The sequence below is a fragment of the Polypterus senegalus genome, chromosome 15 (genome assembly GCF_016835505.1).
Source record: "Polypterus senegalus isolate Bchr_013 chromosome 15, ASM1683550v1, whole genome shotgun sequence".
Taxonomy (NCBI): domain Eukaryota; kingdom Metazoa; phylum Chordata; class Cladistia; order Polypteriformes; family Polypteridae; genus Polypterus; species Polypterus senegalus.
This window is the reverse complement of record NC_053168.1, coordinates 53391971-53410368: the sequence shown is the minus strand read 5'-3', so window position 1 is coordinate 53410368 and position 18398 is coordinate 53391971. Positions and strand designations below refer to the sequence as shown.

The 18398-nt window shown below is 36.4% G+C and overlaps 1 protein-coding gene across 1 annotated transcript in view; it reads left to right on the top strand.

The window, feature by feature from the left end:
* Window positions 1-18398, top strand: part of LOC120515473 (dynein heavy chain 11, axonemal) — a 331373-nt gene that overhangs the window by 115841 nt on the left and 197134 nt on the right. Inside the window, exons 24-30 of the mRNA XM_039736528.1 lie at window positions 274-396; window positions 914-1036; window positions 3837-4061; window positions 6768-6859; window positions 6993-7119; window positions 7987-8139; window positions 14418-14651. Of these exons, the coding sequence (XP_039592462.1) occupies window positions 274-396; window positions 914-1036; window positions 3837-4061; window positions 6768-6859; window positions 6993-7119; window positions 7987-8139; window positions 14418-14651 (1077 nt within the window). The remainder of the gene's footprint in view (window positions 1-273; window positions 397-913; window positions 1037-3836; window positions 4062-6767; window positions 6860-6992; window positions 7120-7986; window positions 8140-14417; window positions 14652-18398) is intronic.

Here is an 18398-nt window from a genome sequence, read left to right as displayed (position 1 = left end):
TAGAACAATGTTACTGAAAACAAAAATAAAAAAGCTATTCATAGTATATTGCTACATGCAAGTGTATCTTCTTTCAAATGGTTATTGAACATTCACATTTCACATAATGAAGTAAATATTAAATAACCTGTTTACCAATTTTATATGAATGTATTTAGTTTACTGTTATTTTAAATTGTTGCATGTTTTGTGGCTTTTTTTGTTTTCTTTGGAATGGTTTGCAGTTTTTTTTTAATTTTAGTTTTTTTTGTGTTTTTACTTTTTTTTGTAAAGGTGAGGTTTTCCATGAGTGAAGATGCAACTTTAGAGGATTTGTTGGCTTTGCAGCTGCACAAAGTAGAAGACGAAGTTAGAAACATTGTGGAAAAGGCTGTGAAGGAGATGGGCATTGAAAAGGTTTATACTATATAATGTTATAATGAGAAGTAAACTGAAATTGTGAAACTCAGCCATGTTTAGTATGTCAGTAGACAACAGATGTTCTTGTCTAAAAATGAGTATTTTTTTAAACTCTATTGATCAAGTTTTAAATTTTACTCTGAATTAAATAATTGGTAACATTTTAGTTTAGGTACTACAGAAATGCATCGATTACTAAATCTATAAAAACCTAGAGTTCAGAAGCATTTGGTATAGTTCACCAGTTGCAAATTATTTTATTTATTTATTGTTTTTTTAGGACTTGTTTCATATTGTGGCCCATAAGTTGTTTTTCAATTGCAAATGTAAATATAATTTATAAAATTCAGTTAAAGTTGTGTTTTGTTTAATAACCTTGTCAATTAGTTATTTTAAAAAGTAAAGAGAAGTGTAAAATGTATTCTAATCAAGCAAGACTGAATATATTGTTTTTATAATTTTTTTACATTATTTAAGAACCTGTTATTTTAATTGGTTGTCTTCTGTTAAACAGGTTCTTAAAGAAATCAGTCAGATATGGACCACTATGGAATTTTCTTATGAAGAACATTATCGGACAAGAATTTTACTTTTAAAACCAGATGAAGAACTAGTAGAAATCTTAGAAGATAATCAGGTAAATATAGTCTTAGAAACATTCTAGGTTCTAAAATATTTCATTACAATTCAAGAAGTGAAAAAAAGTGGTTCAGAAAATAACTTGAAGCTCAAGCATTCCAATTAACACACATCAAAACTCAATATATTGCAATAGTGTGATCCTGCCATCTGCAGTAAACTAAGTACTGGCATAGTAGACACTCTGCAGACCCCACAAGACAGGGTGGCCACCAGAGCCAAAGATCTCCTTCATCTGACCTCAACAAAGCCAGACAACAAGATATGTATTTTATGTCTGAAAATGGGCAAACAATATTTTCTGAATTTTTAGGCTAAACAAAACAGTGAGAAACTCGTGTGTTGTGCCATATTGCATCACCTTACAGCCAGCAAATAGATGTGTGCAGTAATACTTGAAATCTACATATGTTATCTATTAGACAATAAGGAGTGACATCATGATAAGGAAAAGGAAATATCTAAGTGCTGCTCAAAAAAAGCAATTTGCACACAAAGCCATTGAAAAAACTATACCAAGGATGATTAAATCAGCAGTGGAAGAGGGGAGTAAATAAATGCTACCAGTGTAATCAATGGAGAAGATTACTGTACATCAGTTGACTCAAGTATTACAGACAGACAGAAGAGACTTCTATCCTGTCCTCCTTTACCACCTCTTCCCATTGAAGACGACCACAACCTTAACAATAAGCATGTGACAAACAAACTGACCATCCCTGACCCATGTAGAAATAACAATATGCAATATCTGAAAAGACATAAGTAAATAATAACATTGGGATTTCAAAATGTTTCATTGTTGTTATGTTAGCAACATAAGAGTTTTCCCTTAAACTGCTAGAAATTGACTATACACCGCACAAGTTTAATTTAATTTGGTCTCCACAAATGTGTTTGAATAGTGTCATATGTAAGTTGAACACCCATGTATTGTTTTCCTAGGGACAAACCAAAAAAAGTGTTTAATTCAGGAAATTTCTCGGGAAATCATCTCGGGCAAAACCCTTGCACTGTGAGGCAGGAGTGACAACTCTGTGGTATTACTCTACCTGAGCAATTGTACTCCACTTAGTAAAGTTCAACCTTAATAAATTTTAATGTATGCCTTTAATGTCTGTTCAGTTCTTGTTACTTGATTGTAGTGCTTCTCTCGCTAGACCACTGAAGCACAAACAGGCATTATCATTTCAACAGTCAATATCATTGCAGTAATGAAATAAGCTTCCATATAATAAAATAATTTAAGCAATTGTATATTTTTATTTAGTGATTATTATCTAATTGTCTACAGAACAGAGACAGCAATTCATATCCGGGTATCCACATTCGGTGTCAATATTGGGGCCTGGCGATATCTTTCTGTGGTGAATCCATGCCCCTGACCCAGAAAGGTTGCTGCAGAGAAAGACAAACAGAGAAGAAATTAATTTTACTTGAGAAATACAGACCATGTCCTTTAACCTCTGGGATGTTAACCTTGAGTGTCTCTCAGGTTAAGCTGTAATGATTCTTAAGCCTCTCGAGACAGTATTGTGCTGTTGTCTAGTGGAAAAAATTACATCATGATGAAAAAAATCATGAATATTTCTATGCGTTTATCAACTCTATGATAACTCATCAATATCTATGTGTGGAATGGAGCTTTCAACTAAAACACACAATGGCGTGGAAACAGGAAGTTGTAAAGACTGTTTTGGAAGAAATTGAAACAGAACCATTAGTTGAATCAAATGATGGTGATGACAAGGTGAATTGGTTATCAGACCTTCACATAGATACTGAAGCTGATGGATTTGGCACTGTACAACCAAATTGCCATGAAATGCCTGGTTAATTCAGCCATGTGAAGCTTCACAGTGAAAAAAGAGCAAATGATTGACCTTGGCCCCCTAAGAACTGCACACAATGCACAACTGTCCATATTCATGTCAGGTTAATGTGGAAGTCACTAAGCCTTGTGCTGTTGTTGCCTACAATAACACAAAGAGCATGTTGATCATATGGATCCGGCACTGACATTCTTCTCTCCCATGTGCAAGCAACTGAAAAAATATATTAAGAAAAGTGTTCAAAAAAACAAGCTTGTACTGTCTTTATTGCAGCATTTGGGTGTGCGCTTGTGACTGGCTCAAAAAAAGGATGTGTATTAAATTTGCATCAGTACAGCAGAGGACACTCGGCATACCTTTCCTATTGTATTTATGTTAGCGTTTTGGTATTTACATGTTTCTGTTACATGTAATAACATTTTTTCTTGTTGAAAAGAATTAAACATTTTTGGCTCATTTTTCTGGGGGATAAGCATAACGCTAAAGAGGTTAACTTGACAATGTCCTTGATTGATCTACTTTACACCACAAAAGATGTTGCAGGAGAAGTTACTCAGGAAAGAGATGTAAATGATGACCGTAAAGCTACTGGAAGCAAATAGTATAATGATGGTCAGATGTGAGCACAAATAAAAGAGTAGTTCACACACGTTTTCAAGCTGGCAGAAGCTGTGCTGAACAATGATGTTAAACAAACGTACTGTGCTGAAACACCATATTTAATCAAATGATAAATAATGTTGAACATATGTTTAATATTACCTAGTTTCTTTCTGAACAGTAGAGTAACAGAAATCTATCCATGTCAAATTAACAAGTTTTACTTATAGTTATTCTGACATACATGTAGTATTCTAGATTCAATGGAACAATATAATTAAACTGACAAACCACAGGTTCCAAATATTTTCCTTGAATTACTAAACTAGAACTTGTCACATTTGTAATGTTATTCTCCTTTTACAGGTGCAGTTACAGTCTATACTACAGAGCAAGTATGTTGAGTACTTTATAGAACAGGTTTCTAGCTGGCAAAAAAAACTCACAGTAGCTGATGCTGTCATATTTATATGGGTGGAAGTCCAGCGCACATGGTCACATTTGGAAAGTATCTTCATTGGCTCTGATGACATTAGAAAACAGCTTCCAGAAGATGCAAATAGGTTTGATGGAATAGATGTGGATTTTAAGGTGAGTTTTTTATGTCATTTTTGAATTATTACTATATAATATGCAACTGAAATATACACTTACAAAAAATAATGTTCAAAATAGATATGAAAGTAAAATCCTAATGTTATTTTTCATTCAACTTGAAAGCATGTTAATGTAAATATTGATATAACAGCATACTTACTTGAAGTAAAAGTCAAGTTCTTGTTGACTATAAAGGATTATCCTTGATGTTTCAAAGTAAGAGTGTCTTATCAATATGTCGTTTACATTTCTGAGAAAATCAATCAAATGTTTAATGAGAAAACGTGGATTGGAGATCCTTAATCCCAGATGACAGTGTATTTATGCTGAAAATATTGTGGTCACTGGAAGTGGGGTTAACTTAACAAGGTATTTATATTTGGGATAATAACATGTTAATGCTGGTAGTCCAGAAAATGTCAATGAGCCATTGAAGTAGGCTCAAGTGCAATAGGTTTATTTTCCTGTTTGATTTGGGTAGTTCAAAATACACTGCCATAAAGGAGATTGTTGATGAGTGTTATGTCGTAAACTGCCATCTTGGCCTGGGTATGAAAGCCTGATATTTTCCTACATGGACTTGGAATTGTCAGACTGAGGTGTTAACCTACTGTAGGTAAGAAAATGTGTTCAGTGTTGTAATTAGGTTAATTACAATTAATTGGAATAATGATTGTAGGAGCAAATTGAAACATAATGAGGAGGCATGTGAGAGCCAGAATCACTAAAAATAACTGTCTTAGTTGTGTACCAAAACCCAAAAGGCAAGACAGGAGATTGTCACTGGCAAGACACTACCAAAAAGGTAAAAGTGAAACAGCCAAAAGAAAATGAAAGCATAACAACATCTTACAGACAGACCTCAGTATGTGCATCTCGGGAACTGCAGGTCTGGCATTGTGGTCAGCAATACAGGAGCGCCGCAAGGGACTTACTTTCTCCGGTCCTGTTCAGCCTATGTACATCAGACTTCCAATACGATTCGGAGTCCTGCCACTTGCAAAACTTCGCTGATGACACTGCTATTGTGGGCTGCATCAGGAGTGGGCAGGAGGAGGAGTATAGGAAGCTAATCAAAGATTGTGTTAAATGGTGCGACTCAAACCACTTACACCTGAACACCAGCAAGACCAAGGAACTGGTAGTGGATTTTAGGAGGCCCAGGCCCCTCATGGACCCCGTGATCATCAGAGGAGACTGTGTGCAGAGGGTGCAGACCCATAAATACCTGGGAGTGCAGCTGGATGATAAATTGGACTTGACTGCTAGTACTGATGCTCTGTGTAAGAAAGGTCAAAGCCGACTATATTTCCTCAGAAGGTTGGCATCCTTCAACATCTGCAATAAGATGCTGCAGATGCTCTACCAGACGGTTATGGCGAGTGTGCCCTTTCCTACGTGGTGGTGTGCTGGGGAGGCAGCATAAAAATGAAGGATGCCTCACGCCTGGACAAACTTGTTAGGAAGGCAGGCTCTATTGTAGGAATGAAGCTGGACAGTTTAACATCTGTGGCAGAGCGACGGGCGCAAAGCAAGCTCCTGTCAATCATGGAGAATTCACTGCATCCACTGAACAGTGTCATCTCCAGGCAGAGGAGTAGCTTCAGTGACAGACTGCTGTCACTGTCCTGCTCCACTGACAGACTGAGGAGATCGTTCCTCCCCCACACTATGCAACTCTTCAATTCCACCCGGAATTACAAACACATAAATATCCCTCTTTCTCACACTTATTAATTTGGTTGCGCTATTTTCACACATTTAATGGTAAAGGTAGGTGTAGGAATTACAGCTAAAAAGCCACAATATTATTCATGGTAAACTTGTTTAACAACTTTCTGCAGCCACAGTCTTACTAGTATGACAAATCAAAAAGCTTTTGTACTTTACTAAGCAGAAAGAAGCTAAGCTAGAACATCAGGCTACAAGCCTAGGCTTAAAGATATTGTACATATATGAAGATTGCATATTGTCCATGCAGCAGATCTGTCCTTTTCACATTGCAAATGAGAGAAGAAATTACCAAATTCAATATCTTTTAGCAACACTAACTTTGTGGGAGTTGCCGGAAGTGATGAAAGCTGACTTTAGAATTTCCTATCAGTTTACTCGTTTTGCTGTTGTCTGTCAACATAGTTACAGTATATGGTTGTAACATAATTGTGCGAGCAAAACTTTCTAAAGCCTGTGGAAATCTACTGAACATACCTACTGACCTTTGAACCTGTTTGTTACTGTTGTAAATAAAGGATACCAACATCCCTGCAATCCATAACTTCCATCTGGAGTGCTAGCTACACAAAAATTGGCCTGTCATGCATTAGTGGTACCAAGCTGCAGGGTACCTAAAATCACAAACATGTGACAAAACTCCTTCATTTAGGATGTTCATTATCTATTAACATTGTACTTGTGCCTCATTTACTGTTTTTTTCATTGGAATCCCACTCTTTGGCTTTTGATCATGTTTCTTTAGCAATTTGTAATTTAATTTGATATTAAAATTGCTGGAAGTTTGGTGACCAGAACTTTGTGAAAAATCTTCACACAAAAATATAAGCATTACATGAAGCTGATTTCAGAGTACCTACATAAAATATATATAACAGGTCAAAGCAATCAGTGAGTATGATCATTTAAAAATACAAGTTTAATTTTTCAAATGTATTTTGCTATAAAATTATTTTCTTATTTTTAAAGGAACTAATGTTTGAAAGTGCTAAAACCAAAAATGTAATTGAAGCTACAAACAAACCTTATTTACATGAAAGACTAGAAGATATTCAGAGCAGGTTAGTAAATTATGATTTCATGTTAGTTGTACAAGCAGTGAGATTAATACAATTCTTTGTTTTAATTTGAAAATCAACATACTTTACATAGAAAATATTCTTAAATTACACTAGAACTTTTCTGTTCCTTTAGGCTATGCATTTGCGAGAAAGCTTTAGCCGAATACTTGGAAACAAAGCGTCTTGCCTTTCCACGATTTTACTTTGTGTCCTCAGCAGATTTGTTGGATATCCTTTCCAAAGGAGCACAACCTCAAGAGGTAAAGAATACTAGGTTGTAATAAGTGATCACATACAAAGAAAATAAAGTGAGAAATACATGTAATTATAAGTGACTTCATGTACAGGTATGTTTATAATATGAATTGCTGGCCTTTTTCCATATGCCTGCTTTTCACCTCTACCTTGTACCACTCAGTTTATATAGCCTTCTCTTACTACCTTCAGTGACTTTATTTTTTCCGTAGACTGTTAGACTGTTAAGTATGGAGTCAAAGATTACCTCAAAATAACTGTAGGTGACTTGTATTTATTTTTCTTTTCTTTTCTGTCAGCCACTCATTCAAATCATGAAGCAGCTACCAAAATCCTTTTCTGTCTTTTCATTTCTAGAGTAGTTAGAATAAATTTAACTGATTTGTGTTTTGTTTTTTGGAAAATAAATAATAAAGGTAATAATTTTAAATCAGTAGGTTGCTTAATAAATCCACACTAATAAACATATTGAAAATACACCTGTATTTTAAAGTTACATAAAGTAATAAAGAAAGTGTGCTTTAATTACTAATGATCATTCATAGATCATTTTCTTTTTACAGTATTGATTAATTTTAATCTGTTCATTAAAATTTTTTTCTAATTTTCCATTTACAAGCTTGTTTATATTATATCTTTTATAGTTCTTACATGTTCTAATATTTGACCACCTACAACAATTCACTGTTTGGCAAAAACATAGCAATTACTTGTTTTAGATGGTGAATTGCAATTTGTTATGATATAGCTTGTAGCTCTTTAATTTATGCATATTGTTCTCAGCATAAATAATGGCATATAATTAAGATAAAGTTACTGTATATCAGAGGTGACGATGTGATTGCAACAGTCTTTACTTATTCTTCCAATAGGTCACTCGTCATTTGGCTAAGCTGTTTGACAACATGGCTGATCTACAATTTAAGGAAAATGAAAAAAAGGAGCTGATGACAACTGCAGTTGGAATGTACAGTAAAGAAAAAGAGTTTGTTTCATTTCATTTGGACTGCAGATGTATTGGACAGGTAGGTTAAAGTGAACATTTTCATCTAGTGACTGCAAGCACCACATTGTGGAGAAAATGTAAAAATCACTTGAAAGTTGAAGTTCAAAAACAACAATTTAATTTAATTGAACCAGATTTGAATACTTTTATGAACATTTGTAACATATACTGTATATGATTAGAGGTTGGGCGCATGCACTGATTACAATGCTTTGCCACACCCACCACACGATGAACCACCCGGATTGGGACCTGAGTGCAGCCATGCAACAGGTGGCACCTCAGCACCACACTGGAACATTATGAGTTTTTTTTTTTTTACAATGGCTGGAGTGCAAATCCTGCCACCAACACCCAAATGTTTCATGCAAGTTGAATAATAGTGTAAAAATACAGTTGTGTAATTTGTTATCCTTTTCAATGTACACATGGTCTTTCACTATTAGACTTAATTTGAAAGTATTTACTTGGAAATGGTTTTGCAAGCTTGAATTGGTGACAAGGAAGTGGCTGAAACTCCTATAATGATTCATCTGCATTTTGGTGCTGAAATAGATTACAGAGATAGGATGGCAGATAGATAAATATTGTAAAAATAGACAGTGTATTGTTTTTCTGCTTGTTAGCTAAACATATAAAACAATATAACAAAGAAAAAGGTTTGGGGTTCCAAGCCGCATATTAACAGTGTGTTCTCAAAGATACTTTAAAATAAATATAGAGTAGTATCAAAGGACTGAGTCCAGAACGGAACTAACTGAGAAGAGGGAATGAGCTGACTTTATAGCTAGAGGGGAGCAACAGGAGTGTCTAGACGGCAGCTGGCAGAAGTTACGTCAGAATCAAGGCGGGAACTGGAACTGGAAGTAGAATCTGTTATGGTGTTGAGTTTAAGTAGGCTTTCCTTCTGATGATCTGCAAAGAAGGGAAAAAAGATGTTGGTGCACTTTGTGAACTCTGACCTGGCATTTTACATTTAGTTAAGCCCTGGATCACATGCGCACTTGTGTGAGTTAATATGTCCTTGTATTTTTGCATATGCAAATCTTTATTAAAGAATATAATTCCTAGTTTTGTTTCTTTTTCTGCATTATCGAAATTCAGAAGTTTGAATAACTTTTTTTTTGTATTTTTTTATTACAGTTATTCTTATTGCATGATACACTTTTGATTACTAGACTTTTCTTTTTCAGTTGAGTTTTCTGAAGAGAATATGCAGTTAGGTTGACTGGCAAAAAGTGTTAAACTGTTAAAGTATAAGCAAGTGTGTACAATGCTTGTGTCCTGAGCACTAAGATTTTCCAAAAACAGAATAGATTACTCATACTTTAATTAGTGTGACAGAGATTAAATTGGGGCAAGATAGAGAGTGAAGTGCAAGAAATGCAGGAAACAATGAAACCAAACCAAAGAGATCTTGACAAATTCACTTTTAAAGGGAATGAAAAGTCAGAAAATTGAGGAAGACAGCCTTAGAAACTAATATTTACCGGCTAATATCTTAATTTTCAAAAAAGAGGAAACAGTATGAATACAGAGTGATCTTCTGTAAGAGGCTGCCCTAAGACACAAATATTTCCCAATATGTGTCCATACTCCCTTGTGACATAAGATGTCAAACTATTTCCAAAATAAATGATAAGCTGCACAAATTAAATAAGAAAATTTAAATAAGCAGACAGACACTACAGAAAACTTTACCTGGGACACAAGCTTCAAATGCATCTATCTTGTTTACAAGAGTGTTTACCATAAAACTATATTTATTGTAAACGCTAAAGTCTTTTGAAGACACACAGAAGTAGTTCTCTAGTTCATACCCTATTTAATGAACTAAATGCTGTATTTAAGACCCCACTTTGCAGAAATCCATAATTTTTTGAATTTCATATTTTTGCCATCTCCTCTGTTTTGGCAGAGAAGAATGCTGCTAGATAATGTAGTTTATAATACTGAATATTAAAATAACTGATGTTTCTGATAGCTGACTGGCAATTCCAGTTTGTTGACAGGTTCTTCTTTTGTGATTTTAAAAGGGTCAACAAATCTTGGGGCTAACTTAGTGATAGATCCATCAATAATGCAACTTTTGTACAGAACCATACCTTCTGTTCAGTTCAAACGTAACAGTAGCATGCTTCTTACCATGTTGGTCCACATATTTTTTGACAGAGGCACTTGTTTTCTTCATGTTTTCATGTGTTTAGCCCATCCAAATTTAAATAAAACTGGTGGGCAATAAATGTTCATACTTTTGAAAGGAGAGAAATTGATTGCATTTGATGTATCAATATTTGTTAAACATTCTTGGGAGAGAGGGAAATAAGTAGATTAAATGAAGTATAATGTGTCTTACCAGTTTTGATTAGAATTCTCCCACAAAGTATTGCAAATATCTCTCTAGATCCTAATTAGCTTTTTCAGTCTCATTATTAGACTTGGGTTAAATACCTGGTGATCCACAGAGAATATCACAAAAACAAGATATACAGTAAATTGTGGACTGCAATCAGAAACAATTGAGCTGGGGAGTCCATGCAAACAGAGAACCTGTGACTTGGATTTTTCACCAGTTTATTCTCTTAAGTAGATTAAATATTCATTACTTCTAAAATATCCACAATAGTTTAAAGAAAACCTGGGAGAGAGGTAAATTTGTAACAAAGTCCATAATTTTATGTTTCCATGACCTTATTGGTAGTGACAGAAGCAATCCTAGTGATTAACAGGATTCTGCTTTGTTTAATTATAAGCCTTCACATAATTTGTAACATCTTGATTTAAGGTGGAACACCAAATATGACTAGAATTAAAATACTTTGTTTTGTCATTACCTGGGTCACCTGCAAGTAAGGAGGCAAAGCAGGAGTTTACCGGACACCAAAGAGGGACTTATTTTTATACACAAAATATGCTTTTAGGGACTACTTCAGTGGCAACAACATTTCTATGTACTGTACATGTAGATTTGTACTCTTCATAAATGATAAAAAATATGTGGTAAGAATTATTCCTTTTGGTTTGTTTTCTAGTGTGGCACTGTCAAACCGATGAAAAACTTCTCTTGTTATCATTATGATTAAATCATCTAAAACATACTGCCAATTGAGCTTGTGTAGTATTCAGGTGTTTGGCAATCTTTACATTGTAAGAAAAAGACAATTATTTGCACAAAGGACTGAGGAACCAGGTTGTAAACCCCATTTAATTGTAGTCACAGGAAGGAAAAGGTAAATGGCAGAAAGGGGTGAATAAAGATTTTGGCTCTTCACCAGCATAATATTTCAGATAAGAAATCTAAGGTTATTTAATTACAACCACCAATTCTGATCCAATGTTGGTATGCTTTTTTTTTGTTTGTTTTTGTTCAAACAACTCCCAATTTTGTGCTGTTTTACTGTAGAAGTTATCTCAGACACCTTAGCTTGAGACTTTTAAATCCAGTCTCTGGATGTTTAAGCCAATCATTTTAGTTGGCCTTTTGTTATTTTGTGAACTTGGAGACTTTGTAGGACAGAGAGGCATTGCTGACATGGAGTTGAATATGGATACCATAAATTAAATAAAAGCTGTAAGGAACTGAATCATAACTGATGAGAAACGTTTTTGACTAGTTTTTTTATTGAAATATAAGAACCAACTTTTGTAAGAAGAACATAAGCCATTTTAAGGAATTAAAATAACCAATTTCTTAAATGGAAAGACAAAGGAAAGCAGAGGATTTATAGCGAAAGGCAGGGGCAACCTTTGCTGCAGTCTTCCTTAAAGCAAATGGCCTCTGCTGAATAACGGATAAAGTGACGAAATGTCTAGAAGAGGAAAAATGTGGGGAAGGAAGTGAATATTAATAGACAGAATAGGTATAAAAAAATCAGACATACCAGGCCAAAAGCTGAACTCACAATGCCAGTCCCAAAATATATGCATAAACATGCCTGGTGTGTTCAGGATGCAAAGGTGACAGGATCAGAGGACAAACGGCAGAAATATCATTTATACAGAATAGAATTTAGAAATTTAAATGGAATCGGAGCAGATTAACTGTATAATTGAAATAAAGACTGTTCCACCTAACCAGCTGAGTGATCAGAACATTGACAAGAACATTTCAAAGCTAGTTCTTAATGAATAATGTTTCCTTAGGGAGTTATTTAGAGAAGAATTAAGGAAAAATAATTCATGGGTTTTGTGCCTTTTTTAATAGAAGTGTTCTTAAATCCAAAGGCTAGAGAATGAAATTAAACTGAGTGACATTATGTATACATTACAGCAAATCTTCTAATAATAATGAAGTATTCAGCAGAAGTGTGTCAGGAAGTACTACTGAGGCTCTTTTATACCTGATTGATGTTTTTTAATGTTAGCCAAGTTAGAAGGGTTCTTTCTTTTTAGTTTTTTTTGTTGTGTGTTTGAAAAGGGGTTTGTTGTTTGTCATAATAATATTTATAGAGCGTCTATAAAAATACAAATTTCTTACTGGGGAAAATGTAAAATCTATCTATCTATCTATCTATCTATCTATCTATCTATCTATCTATCTATCTATCTATCTATCTATCTATCTATCCAGAATGGACTACAATCTGGGTATCTCTGGCACTGCCCTCCAGTGGTTTAAGTCCTATATGACTAATAGCCAAGAGATTGTTAATCTTGGCAACAGCAGATCCAACTCCACAGCAGTCCCACAAGGAGTTGCTTAGGGCTCTGTCTTTGACCCTCTAATCTTCTTTGCCTATATGCTTCCCCTTGGCCATATTATTCTTTGCTTTGGACTGTATCATTTGTATGCAGATTACACTCAACTTTATTTCAGTTTTAAAAGTGAAACTTCATCAGAGCTTTCTCAGCTCACAACTTGCCTCAGTGAAATTAAAACCTGGATGGCATAACTATTGAAAATTAAATTGCAACAAAACTGAGCTCCTGCAAATTAGCACAAAAGTGCAACTTGGAAAAATTATCTCCTTTTCAATCATTCTCATCAGACCTTCTTAAATGAATCTTGGTGTCATTCTCGATTCCTCCCTTTCTTATTCACATATACCACATTAACAAACCTTCTTACTTCCATTTCCATAACATATCCAGTGTTCACTCATTCCTCATTTATTTTAATTCTGAGAAAGTTGTCCATGCTTTTATCACATCCCAGATTGATTATTGTAACTACCTATTGGCAGGTGTCCCTTCAAATCTTACATCACAGCTCCAGTTAATAAAAAGCTCTGCTGCAAGAGTCCTTGCATGAACCAGCAACAGTGAGCATGTAATACCCATCCTGCTTCACCTTCACTGGCTCCCTGTGTCTTACAGGATTGAATGTCAAATTCTGTTAATAACCTACAAAGCTTTAAATGGCCTTGCACCGGACTGTATCCATCACTATGCTCCTATTCGTCCACTAAGGTCCACTTATTCTGCATTCTTGTTGTGTCTCACACTAACCTGTACTCTTTGGGTGCCAGCACCTTCAGCTCTATAGCTCTCAGACTCTGGAATGACCTCCCTAAATTAATTAGATCAGTCAACTCAGTTGATTCTTTTTAAAATCAACTTTAAACTCATCTGTTCAGTAAGGCTTTTAACTTAACCTAACATTCTACCCCTTCCTTCAGTTTCCCTCTGTCCAGATGCTCAGGATAATTTGTTTGTGTGTTATATCACAAATTATGTTATTTTTTGGCTTTTATTCTAGTATTAAATTTAGTATTTTACGCTGGTTTATTATCTTTTATTCTATTTAATACTTTTGCATATCCTTTGTTTATCCTTTTTAGTGTTCTATGTATTTATATTTGTATCCAGTATAACATGTACCCTGCTGCTCCTTCTGAGACTCTGTGAAGCTCCTTGAGCATGGGAAAATTGCTATACTATTAAAATGTATTATTATTATTATTATTAATATCGTATTCTTTATTCTTTAGTACATTATGGCTTAAAAGATAAGCCCCCACATTCAGCACTGAAGGATGTATTTAACAATATAAATTAAAACGTCACTCACAGTTGCAATTTTATTAAAGGTTTTGCCTATATTTTAAGTTAACATTGGCATATTAGGTTTTAGGGAGACTCCAAATTGGCTTTGTATGACCGCATGGATCTGTGCTCCACTATGGACTACCATCCATTCCAGTCCTAATTCATGCTCTGTGTCTGTTTCTGCTGACATATGCTCCAACCCTCTGTATATGTTTCTGTTGTCTAACCTGTGATTAGTTGTGTTCAGTGTTGGCTTACAATAGTCATAATGAGTCTTGCCCTAATGAGTCTTTGTCTTGATTTCTTAAGGTTGAAACTTGGTTGAATCATTTGGAAGAAACAATGCGTGAAACAGTTCGGCGTCATATTACTGAAGCAGTTGGAGCCTATGAAGAGAAACCCAGAGACCAATGGGTGTTTGACTACCCTGCTCAGGTGGCCCTAACCAGTTCACAGATATGGTGGACAACAGATGTGGGCATTGCTTTTGAAAGACTCGAAGAAGGCTTTGAAACTGCACTCAAGGACTACAACAAAAAGCAGGTGTTGTGCATTTGTTATTTGTAAAGTATGTATTCTTTACCATTTGTATGGATTCATATTAATTGAATTTAAGCATAATTTACAATTCGTTTAAAAGTCAAAAGTGATTTTTAACACCCAAGCAAAATTGCAGAGTTCAAAATAAATAGTAGCCTCTAATTAGCAAACACCAACAATCTACGTGTACTGTAATATTCTATGGTAAAGCCATAATACTAAGGAGATAAAGCACCATTAAGAGTCTCATTTTCAGTTATGCTTAAACTGATAGCAACAGCAAATTCAACTAAAAGAGAGAGAGAGACTAATAGATGGATTCTGTTTTAATGTAACTATAGAATCAGAAAGCTTTGTTAATTATACTATATAGTAAATTGATGACCTGTAATTTGCAGCTTCTGTTGGTTCTCTTTGATTTATTGAGGGATTTGTGAGACTTACCAAGTTAGTTTCCGGGTTTCTCTGCTGTCACACCTAAAGATTAACATACACACAGATACTCTTTTACACATACACACACAGAGATCCTATTCACACGACTAAGTATGAGTGTTGCTTAACTGCCAGTCACTCTATAGTATTTCATATAGGATCTCATCTACATGAATATGCAAGATGGATGCCTCATGCCTGTCATCATTCGGTACTTCATATAGAGACTAACTGTCACTAGCAGTAATGGTTCAACATCTTTTGGTTATATAACACTTACCAACCATTCAGGTCTTATTTCAACTGCATTTGTTCTTCTGTTGAAGTGAGACGTCTCAGTCTTGATAAGCTCTGCAGGATGAGCAAAATGCTACTCTCCCCTGCAGCAGCTACCTTAAAATTTACTTTATTACTTCTGTCACTCTAGATATAAAGACAAATTACAGAAATGTGAAAGCAATGTAGTTACTATATTTATTGCTATTTATTGTAGTGTAATAATACCAACAGAAGAAAATATAATAAATAATAAAATTGATAGCAAAGTCTGGATATAGTCTTAGAAAAGCCTAATGAAAATTAGCTATATCTAGGGTGGATGTTGTCCTTGGCAGCTTTTTAGTTTAACAACCAGCATGATGTAGAAGATTGTGTTCTCTGACATCCAAAGAAAATGGTCACTCTGTCTCTTTCTGACATTTCTTGGTCTCTGAAGTCCTGTGTTGTTTCTCTTTTCATTTTGTGACGCGTGAGTCCCTGTCATGCACCCCAAAACATGAGGCTGAGTCTCAGTACTTTAGCAAAACCAACTTTATTCAGCTTGAAACAGGAACAGCATGGTTATTTATTGTAGCGGGATCTACCTATCTCCTACACACAGACACAGCAATCAGGCAGGTTTGTGGCCAGGCTAGTGGCCAAGTAATCCTGTTCCCTGCATTTATAATGTTCTTTGCATCACCCATCGACTGCAAGTGCTCATAGCACAATCACGATTAAATTAAATCTGCTTTAGCTGCGAGCCGCTTCCACGTTGGGAGTCCATGGTTGCCCTGGCAACTGATATACTGTCTTCAACAGATGCGGCTATCGCAACTTGCAGGAAAAAAACTTTGGGGTTGGTGGCAGGATTTTGCACTCTAGCCACTGTAAAAATTTTACACAGCTCTGAAACACCAGACAGACTTACTGCTCTCCGTGGGAATAACACTGCTGCAGCCGGCCACAGAAAGGCTGCTCGCACTATGAAAGAGATGGGGGAAAGCCTCCAGCAGTCCCATCCCCATAAGAGTTGAAACTGCAGGAGAGCCAGTGGGATCAGACCTGGGGATTTGAGCTGGCGTAGTGCTGAGGTGTCACCCATTGCTTAGCAGCACTCCGGTTCTAATCTGAGGCGACCCATCTGGGTAGGTGCATGGAATTTCTTGTCTCTCCATTTCAAGTGATGGCACTCTCTGAGGTACGTAGACCGGGGACTGGCAAGAACTCTGTAGGTGGGTACACCTTTTATTGGTCTGGTCTCTCTGATAGCTGTCATACTCGGGGAGTAGCTGTTGCTGTGGCGGATCGGCTTCTCCCAATGGTGTAAAATATCACTCCTTTAAATGAACATATTATGAGACTCTGATTAAGGCACTCTCTGGGGGCTTTGTCTGATGTTTCAGTGTATGCTCTGGCTGCGGTAAGTGATGTCACGATGAGAGAGACATTATATTCGCAACTTCACTTGGTGGTTGATGGGTGCCCAGGAGTTCATGGTTAACTTCAAAGCCACCACTGGCACTGACAGAGCAGGCTTTGAGAATTGTGTCAGCCCCCATAGGTCTGGCAGTCATGGTGAAAGTGGCTCCATGTTCCTTGATTTTGCAAAAGTGTCAGGGGCTATGGATCTCTGGATCCTGGTTCCAGCGTCCTGAGCCCTATCATTTGACTTGGTACTCCAATACTGGTGGTGCGGTGAAGGAGATCGATCATATCCTCATGGGCAGACGCTAGAGGCTCCAGTAGAATTGCTCAGTTTGTGAATTCTGACCACAGAATTGTTGTTGATACCGTGAAGATCCAGCTTAGGTCCAGTAGGCTACCACATACCAGGAGAATGAGGCTGGTCCTGGCTAGACTCCAAGATCAGGCTGTTTCTAATGAGTTTGCATGCAGTTTGCTTGAGGAACTTGCAGACTTGGGTGCGACTGACGATTCTAATGTGATGTGGGAGACTTTCCATGACAAGACTCTGAAGGTTGCTAAGACTTGTATTGGTATTGCTGGTGTTTCGTCTTGCAGGGCACCCTGGATATCATTGAGAGGAGTTGCAGCGGACAGCTTGATGGCAACTCTAGTCTGTACAGTGGAACCGAAGCAATTTCCCCCATAGGATTGTATATAAATACAAATAATCCGTTCCACAGAGAGGAGGTTACAGTGCTTAGAAGCCATGGTTAACTGCAAAAGCACACGAAATACTGTAGAGCACAAAGAGCTCACAGGTAAAGCACGCACGTCTGACTGAGAACAATGAACAGGGAGAGGCTGAACACATGCTTAAATACAGTAATCGGCACGTATGAACCGGAAGGGAAATGAAATAGAGCACAAAGAGTTCACAGTGAAAGCACGCACGCACGTGCAAGCACGCACGTCTCACCGAGAACAATACAACACGTGTGGAAATCATCGGCGCGCACAAACCGAAAGGGAAACTGGCTTGTTCATATACCGAGTGTGTGGTCGTGAACCAAGGCAAAAGCTTGGCGAACTTTTTGGTCGTAAACCGAGTTGTACGTGTACCGAGACGTTCGTGAACCGAGGTTCCACTGTACCGGGAACTGAGAAAGACAGCTCAAAAAACTCTGTGGACAGATAAGGAGGCATTTGCTTAGTGGAATATGTGAGCAAGTGACACAAGCTGCATATTGAAGGTTATCTTATGAGCAATAAAATGCAGTAACTTCTTACTTTACTTTTTCAGATTCATAAGTGTATAGCCTGCAGTATTTTTTTCCAAGACTTTTTCGCTCGCCCACCCCCTGGTTTGGTTTACCGGATATACAATTTAAAAGAGATTGTTATTTTCATGGGAACTGTTATATATGCATTATTTTCACTTTTACTTTTAAACTTTTATAAAAACAATACTTGTCCTTTATTTCCGGCCCCGGCCGTGGTGTAATCTTTCTCGCAGAACCTATAACTCTGCTCGTGTTTTGAAGGGGGGGGCGGCTGAATGCACGCTAAGGAGATGCCATCAGATCATCTGCTGTCTTTCTGCTGCTGCTGCTGTTGCTGCTGGTGAGCTGTGTGTTGTTTTTGTCGCCC